General features: G+C 38.2%; 1 protein-coding gene across 5 annotated transcripts in view; it reads right to left on the bottom strand.

The window, feature by feature from the left end:
• The window catches only part of LOC133639727 (oocyte zinc finger protein XlCOF6-like), a 30667-nt gene extending 22452 nt beyond the window's left edge, over window positions 1-8215 (bottom strand). For 4 of the 5 annotated variants that reach the window (XM_062033289.1, XM_062033290.1, XM_062033288.1 and 1 more), the window contains exons 1-3: window positions 8067-8215; window positions 7710-7794; window positions 3912-4099 (exon numbers count right to left, since the gene is read on the bottom strand). In XM_062033289.1, coding sequence (XP_061889273.1) covers window positions 3912-4099; window positions 7710-7741 — 220 coding nt within the window. In that variant the 5' untranslated portion in view covers window positions 7742-7794; window positions 8067-8215. The remainder of the gene's footprint in view (window positions 1-3911; window positions 4100-7709; window positions 7795-8066) is intronic. The other variant, XM_062033287.1, reaches the window with a different exon arrangement.
• Between the last annotated feature and the right edge of the window lie 656 nt (window positions 8216-8871).

The following is an 8871-nucleotide window of genomic DNA, read 5'->3' on the forward strand; positions in this document are numbered from 1 at the left end:
TGGACAATAATATGGAAATATCAATGGACTTGTACCAGCTGTTTCCAGTTTGGCTGGAAAAGTTTGATCAGATTTTTTATTACACCTTCTCAGAAGTGTCACTATGATAACAACTCCCCTGCCTGCAGGAGAAATGGTGGGAATGTAAATGCAAACCACTAGCATGTTTTCTGGGACTGCTCCATCATAAAGGACTATTGGAAAGAGATAAACCAAGCTCTACAGGATATTTTCAAACGTGACATACCCCTTGAAAGTAGGGATGATACTCGAAACCGGTTTTCCCGGTTGTTTGATAAGAAAAGAACCGAGTCCTCGGACTCGAATCCCTTTTTGAGAACCGGTACCCGTTATCGAGACCACTATAGTAAAGAAAAAGAGTTGGTTCTTTATTCGAATCGCTGGGAACGAATCCCGTCCCCACCAGAAATGCCCCTTGAGACATCACAAGAAATTACGTCACGTAGCTCAGTCATTAGCCGCAGATAGGGAAAGCAGAAAGCGCTCCAAGGTGTAATAAAGTTCAAAACAAAAGGTATAATCCAATGAATCACTTTACTGAGAGATATTAGCAGGGTACAAACACATGACCAACACTTTTACCACCAACCGGAAACATAGCAACCAGGCTAGCAGCGCACCTCCTTTACGGCAGCTGTCGCAACGTTCTTACAGCAACCGCAGCACATACATATATATGACATCTCCCTTTTTTAACTTTTGTTTTTCTTTCCTTGTAAACGTTACAAAATCACACTGTATATGTCTTGTCTGTCTAATTATAAATATAGCAGACAAGGCGTGTTGGCTGAGTTCTTGACGTTTACTTTCACAGCGTGCTCATAACCTCATTCTTAGCTGCCGGGTGACGACACTTTTCGGGGCTACTGCGCATGCTCGTCACTCCCGTTGCATGCTGGGTAGTGTAGTTGTTATATTCCCTAGCTCATAACATAACATCACATCTATCTATCTATCTACCCTATAAAGAAATAATGTTAACTCAATAAAGTGTATTTCTTTTTTTAGCTTTAACTTTTCATTGTTTAGCATTGTAACCACATTTGCAAACAACTTTTCTCTTCATAGAATTTTCTTTCAAAAAAGAAATAAAGTTCAAAAATGTCAAAGCATCATAACAAACAGTTATGTCAAATAGCAGCAGAAGTGCACTTTTTGGAGAGCTGTATTATTTTCAGTTTTGTGCCCATGGGACTGATTTTATTTATACACCTATAGTGATCACAGAGACAGGTTGTTTTTGTGTTGCTGTATATATTTGTTTTTCTGAAAAATCCCACTTAATATACTTTGGGTAACAACAGTCAATATTTATTTATTTTATTTTTTTAGGGGGGTAACAGTCAATATTTATTTATTTAATAGATTTTATTTTTTTCCAGTATCGGTATCGGATCGGAAGTGCAAAAACAACATCGGTATCGGATCGGAAGTGCAAAAACCTGGATCGGGACATCCCTAATGTAGACACATAGAATCATCATACTGCTGTGATTATATGCATCAAGTGTTCATTCAAGGCTAAGGCAAAATATCCACATATATATGGTGTATCGTGACATGGCTTAAACATATCCACATATATATGGTGTATCGTGACATGGCTTAAACATATCCACATATATATGGTGTATCGTGACATGGACTAAACATATCCACATATATATGGTGTATCGTGACATGGCCTAAACATATCCACAAATATATGGTGTATCGTGACATGGACTAAACATATCCACATATATATGGTGTATCGTGACATGGCCTAAACATATCCACAAATATATGGTGTATCGTGACATGGACTAAACATATCCACATATATATGGTGTATCGTGACATTGCCTAAACATATCCAAATATATATGGTGTATCGTGACATGGCCTAAACATATCCACATATATATGGTGTATCGTGACATGGACTAAACATATCCAAATATATATGGTATATCGTGACATGGCCTAAACATATCCACATATATATGGTGTATCGTGACATGGCCTAAACATATCCACATATATATGGTGTATCGTGACATGGCCTAAACATATCCACATATATATGGTGTATCGTGACATGGCCTAAACATATCCACTTATATATGGTGTATCGTGACATGGCCTAAACATATCCACATATATATGGTGTATCGTGACATGGCTTAAACATATCCACATATATATGGTGTATCGTGACATGGACTAAACATATCCACATATATATGGTGTATTGTGACATGGCCTAAACATATCCACAAATATATGGTGTATCGTGACATGGACTAAACATATCCACAAATATATGGTGTATCGTGACATGGCCTAAACATATCCACACATATATGGTGTATCGTGACATGGACTAAACATATCCACATATATATGGTGTATCGTGACATGGACTAAACATATCCAAATATATATGGTGTATCGTGACATGGCCTAAACGTATCCACATATATATGGTGTATCGTGACATGGACTAAACATATCCAAATATAAATTGTTGCGTTTGACCAGATGTTCCTCCAAGTGGGATGTAAAACGCTGGTCAGTCCCAAGTTCCTTAGATGACATATAAACTGAACTCAAAGGTACCACCAAGCACAGAATAGGTATTTTGTAATTTATTGTCAAATATTTGAGAATAGAGACCAGCCTCGAACAACACATACAAATGCGTAGCCCAAGTTGATCTGAAAACATCCCGGAATGCACTCTCCTCTTCAATATCTCCCCCCGCCCTCACTTCTCTAACTTCAAACACATTCTCCTTGTCTCTTATCTTGAGTCTGGCCAGGGAAGCAGAACAGGGAGTATTCCTCCTTCTTGTGTTATCTCTACTCTCTGCATTCCACTGCTAGAAGGCCAACACCTTACTATGAGACCCAAAAGAAGGAAGAATACTAGCTATTGTTTATATGACTATAGGAGTTTAGAAAGAAGTAACACTTAAATATGGATATGCTTCCAACAATATGGTGTATCGTGACATGGCCTAAACATATCCACATATATATGGTGTATTGTGACATGGCCTAAACATATCCACTTATATATGGTGTATCGTGACATGGACTAAACATATCCACTTATATATGGTGTATCGTGACATGGACTAAACATATCCACATATATATGGTGTATCGTGACATGGCCTAAACATATCCACATATATATGGTGTATCGTGACATGGACTAAACATATCCACATATATATGGTGTATCGTGACATGGACTAAACATATCCACATATATATGGTGTATCGTGACATGGCCTAAACATATCCACATATATATGGTGTATCGTGACATGGCCTAAACATATCCACATATATATGGTGTATCGTGTCATGGCCTAAACATATCCACAAATATATGGTGTATCGTGACATGGACTAAACATATCCACATATATATGGTGTATCGTGACATGGACTAAACATATCCACATATATATGGTGTATCGTGACATGGACTAAACATATCCACATATATATGGTGTATCGTGACATGGCCTAAACATATCCACATATATATGGTGTATCGTGACATGGCCTAAACATATCCACAAATATATGGTGTATCGTGACATGGACTAAACATATCCACATATTAATAAAAGGCCGTATCGTCCAGCCCTAGTTAGAATGTGATTTTTTGTTTATATATATATCCACCGTCATGTCTTTTATAATGATTGTGAACGATAGAACAATTCCCCCCAAAAAAGTGCAGTTCCCCTCTAAATTCCAATGATTAGATTTAAGACTTGAAGTGTATGAGCATGAAGTGATGAAGCCTACTTGGATGAGTCTTCTAAGACAAAGTGAACAGTCCAGTTGTGATGGATTGAATGCCCTGAGAATAAAATGATATGTGCTTACTTGGACTGTGATGAAGCTGTGAGGACTCAGGTGCTTTGTCTTCATGCTCTTCAGTCTTCACAGAGACAACAGTCAGTGGAAACTTGCTGACATCATCCTCCTCCTGCCCTACAGGACACCCTCCCTCCTCTTCCTCTTTCATGTGTGGATCCTCCTCTTCCTCTTTCATGTGGGGGGCTACTGGACGTCTGTTGGGTAAATAAGTAAATGATAAGAGATAAAGAGTGAATATAAATAGTTTTGGACTGACACTGTTAACACAATGAGATTGTGTTCTTTTGTGTGTTGTGTTAAAAGTGTGTAGCAAAACAACCAATAAAAACACAGGAAATACCACCTTTTGTCCTCAAATTAATTAAAAAGTGGTACAGTGAGTACAAAAACAGACTTGGACATGTGATGGGGGTCAATTTGAAAAGTTTTATAAGTACGAGGCAGCATTGATTGAGGCATTCTTAACTTTACACTCACTGATGTAAAGTGTGTAAATATTGAGATTGTCATTACCATAACTTAAATATCATGGAAATAAAAAAATATTTAATTCCAAAATCACTTAAAAAAACATTCATGGTATGTTTCTGTCATCATGCAGAATACTTTTGGGTGGTCATTTTGTTGGCTGGGCCAAAAGGAACTTTTACCAAAAACATGTTTTACTATGTGGTGTTTTATTGAGTATCTCCATCAACAATTCCTCTTTAGGAATTGGAGACCATCTACGACACGCTGACAGAAAGCCAGTCACTTTTATGCTCTTTTAATAATTCAAGTGTTGACTACTTTGGTTATTGAAAATAAATGTTTACTTTCACTTATTGTTGCATGTAAGTCACAATCAGGAAGTGAAATTATAACTTTAATTGGATTTGATTACAGTGTAAAATGTATTTGGTGAGTGTGTGAGTTTTGTGTAAACATGTTGATACAGGTTTACATCTTCTTGGGGACTGGAACACAGATATGTCCTGAAAGGATGCACCCATTTTTAAAACCTTCACCAAGCTGTGCCAACAACATTGTCTCACTTAGCTCATTAAGCAAACTACCAGGGTGAGTGAGTCCTTTTAAAGGCCTACTGAAATGTGATTTTCTTATTTAAACGGGGATAGCAGGTCCATTCTATGTGTCATACTTGATCATTTCGCGATATTGCCATATTTTTGCTGAAAGGATTTAGTAGAGAACATCGACGATAAAGTTTGCAACTTTTGGTCGCTGATAAAAAAGCCTTGCCTGTACCGGAAGTAGCAGACGATATGAGCGTGACGTCACAGGTTGTGGAGCTCCTCACATCTGCACATTGTTTACAATCATGGCCACCAGCAGCGAGAGCGATTCGGACCGAGAAAGCGACGATTACCCCATTAATTTGAGCGAAGATGAAAGATTCGTGGATGAGGAAAGTGAGAGTGAAGGATTAGAGGGCAGTGTGAGCGATTCAGATAGGGAAGATGCTGTGAGAGGCGGGTGGGACCTAATATTCAGCTGGAAATGACTAAAACAGTAAATAAACACAAGACATATATATACTCTATTAGCCACAACACAACCAGGCTTATATTTAATATGCCACAAATTAATCCCGCATAACAAACACCTCTTCCTCCTCCCGTCCATATAACCCGCCAATACAAATCAAACACCCGCACAACACACATCCCAAAGCACCGTTCACCTCCTCAAAGTTGATACAGCACATATATTTCCCCAAAGTTACGTACGTGACATGCACATAGCGGCGTGCACGTACGGGCAAGCGATCAAATGTTTGGAAGCCGCAGCTGCGTACTGCGTTACACATATGAATTAAACAAAATGCTTATGGCAACATTCTGGTTGCGTACTCACGGTACAGCGTCTGCGTACCCAACTCAAAGTCCTCCTGGTAAGAGTCTCTGTTGTCCCAGTTCTCCACAGGCCAATGGTAAAGCTTGACTGTCATCTTCCGGGAATGTAAACAATGAAACACTGGCTACGTGTTTGTGTTGCTGCAGCGGGCCGAAATACACCGCTTCCCACCTACAGCTTTCATCTTTGCTGTCTCCATTGTTCATTGAACAAATTGCAAAAGATTCACCAACAAAGATGTCCAGAATACTGTGGAATTTTGTTTTGAAAACAGACGACTTAATAGCTGGCCACAATGCTGTCCCAAAATATCCTCTACAATCCGTGAGGTCACGCGCAGAGGTCATCATACGGAGATGTTTTCAGCAGGATATTTCGCGCAAAATTTAAAATTGCACTTTAGTAATCTAACCCGGCCGTATTGGCATGTGTTGCAATGTTAAGATTTCATCATTGATATATAAACTATCAGACTGCGTGGTCGGTAGTAGTGGGTTTCAGTAGGCCTTTAAACCTTCATAGACCTCGTTGTTACTTCTGACCAGTCCAAGATCACCACAAGTGGAACTACTGTATGCGGCTTAAGTGATCATTCCATCATTTTCTATACCTGTAAAAAAAATAAAACCAAAGCTGACGGCCACAAAACAAGCAAAGCTACAATCCTTAAGACCTAGACTAGCAAGGCTTTCAATGACAAACTGGCAAATTAAGACTCGCCTGGTACTTGCAAGTACACAGGTCTTTGGTCAATTCCTAACCTCAGAAAAGTAGATAAGTTCACAGTCAAAGTGGGTGACAATATTATAATATTGGTGTATATATAGCTCAGTCACAGCTCTTTTTATACCAAATATGTGTTATATGTGTTTTATGTCGTACGTTTGCACCAAGAAAAATTCCTAGTTTGTGAACCCGTTCTCAAACAATGGCAATAAAACTATTCTGATTCTGATAACAAACAAAAATGAGATGACCTATCTTGGCTGCATCGTAGAGACTAATCTCTCCAGTGAAAAAATTACTACTAAGGTAGTCAAAGAATCAGCCGACAAATTCTGTTCTTACATAGTAGGATCGCCCCGCTGGTAGTTAGAAATACACTTAAGACTCTAACACGAGCACTCATTTAACCGCACTTTGACTACAGAGTTCATGTTTGGTACCATGACGCCTTAACAGCCCTGAAAAACAAACTCGACAGCCCAAAACAAAGTCCATCTCGGGCTCACATTTCCGCCAACCATTTCCTTAATGCTCTTAGTCGCCGACAGAGTACAGCTCCTTGCAGTTGGTCTGGTGTACAAGATACACCATACCACTAAAATACCCATGTGCCTGTCTAGATACTTCAGAAATGTAAAAAATGTTCACCATTATAACACCAGAAGTAGATGTACAAATCAAATTCAACCCAGATTTCACTCCAAAAAAGTTTCTAATTAGTTTGCCTGCTATACCACCAACATGTGGATCTTCCTATCAATAGCCACAAAGGAGTGTAAGTCCCTTACTTCTTTCAAAGTGGCTTTGAAAAGACGACACGGGTTGTCGCTACCCGTATGGGAATAGACAAAGCCTTTTTGCTTTAATTTTATTTTAATTTACTTTCTAGCAGTATTTTTGTCTACTTTCTACATAGTACTGTGTTCTGTGTGAGTTAAAAAAAAAAATTCAACTGAAACCATCTCAGGCTTTGTTGTAGCAGTGAATGTGTACCGTGATGAAAGTGTAGCCTTCCTATGCAAACTTCTCATAACTCCTTCAATCAATCAATCACACATTGTTACAAACTGAGAGGAACATCAACCTCAAACTGTCTCCTTTTCATGAAGAATGTAAATGAAAGCATTGCATCATCCCCACAAGACAACGCATCTATTGAAGAAAAGTGTTAATAATCAAATATAAAGTTAGTAAAGATGTGAGAGTAAGAAGTCAACAAACCTGACTTGATGTTTCTTGAAAATAGCGTCCATAGTTGATGTTGTCGCTCCTTCTCCTCTTTTGTTGGACAAAGTTCCTCCTCATACTTTCACACAATCACAACAATTTACACTCACATGTTCACACAATCACAACAATTTACACTCACATGTTCACACAATCACAACACTTTACACTCACATGTTGACACAATCACAACAATTTACACTCACATGTTCACACAATCACAACACTTTACACTCACATGTTCACACAATCACAACACTTTACACTCACATGTTCACACAATCACAACACTTTACACTCACATGTTCACACAATCACAACACTTTACACTCACATTTGATGTCTACTTACCGATGTGTTGATAACGTCCGCGTCTCTTTGTTAGCAGCTAACAAGCTAAGCTAAGTAGCAAGCTAAGACTTGATAAAGTGCGCTCCGACTAATGTATCCGGATACAAACAATGTTTCATCTACTACACGACATATATGCGTACATGTATGCACTAAATACAAATAGAGAAACAATAATGGCCAGTGGCCACGTTTAGGCCTTCTTTGTCAAACGCCATTTTGCTTTTTACTCCTTCGTCTTCTTTGGATTTCCAGCAGACTAGTAGAGCATCTTAGGCCTCCACGGCTTCTTAACGTCCTGTCCTATGGTCCATACTACATTCTACAGTACAGGAGGTCTTCGTCCTGTCCTATGGTCCATACTACATTCTACAGTACAGGAGGTCGCGCTATCAACCTTTTAATGGACCACTTCCAACTTGGCTTCGTCGTTCTTTTTGTTGTTGTTTAATGGCGGTTAGGGAATGGGGAGGGCACTAGGACCATGTGGAGGGCACTAGGACCATGTGGAGGGCACTAGGACCGCTCTTTGTGGCCGCAGGAAGAGAAGCAGGAAGTTTCCCTGGAGAAAGAAATAGGTGAGTAACTAAGCTTTTTATTGTATTTTTATTTTGTATTTTATTTATATATATATATATATATATATATATATATATATATATATATATATATATATATATATATATATATATATATATATATATATATATATATATATATATATATATATATATATATTTATTTATTTATTTTTTAATTTAAATTTATTCATTTACTTTTTCCCCAATGGCTGTGCTTCGAACAT

This window comes from Entelurus aequoreus, linkage group LG22 (assembly GCF_033978785.1).
Source record: "Entelurus aequoreus isolate RoL-2023_Sb linkage group LG22, RoL_Eaeq_v1.1, whole genome shotgun sequence".
NCBI classification, from domain to species: Eukaryota; Metazoa; Chordata; class Actinopteri; order Syngnathiformes; family Syngnathidae; genus Entelurus; species Entelurus aequoreus.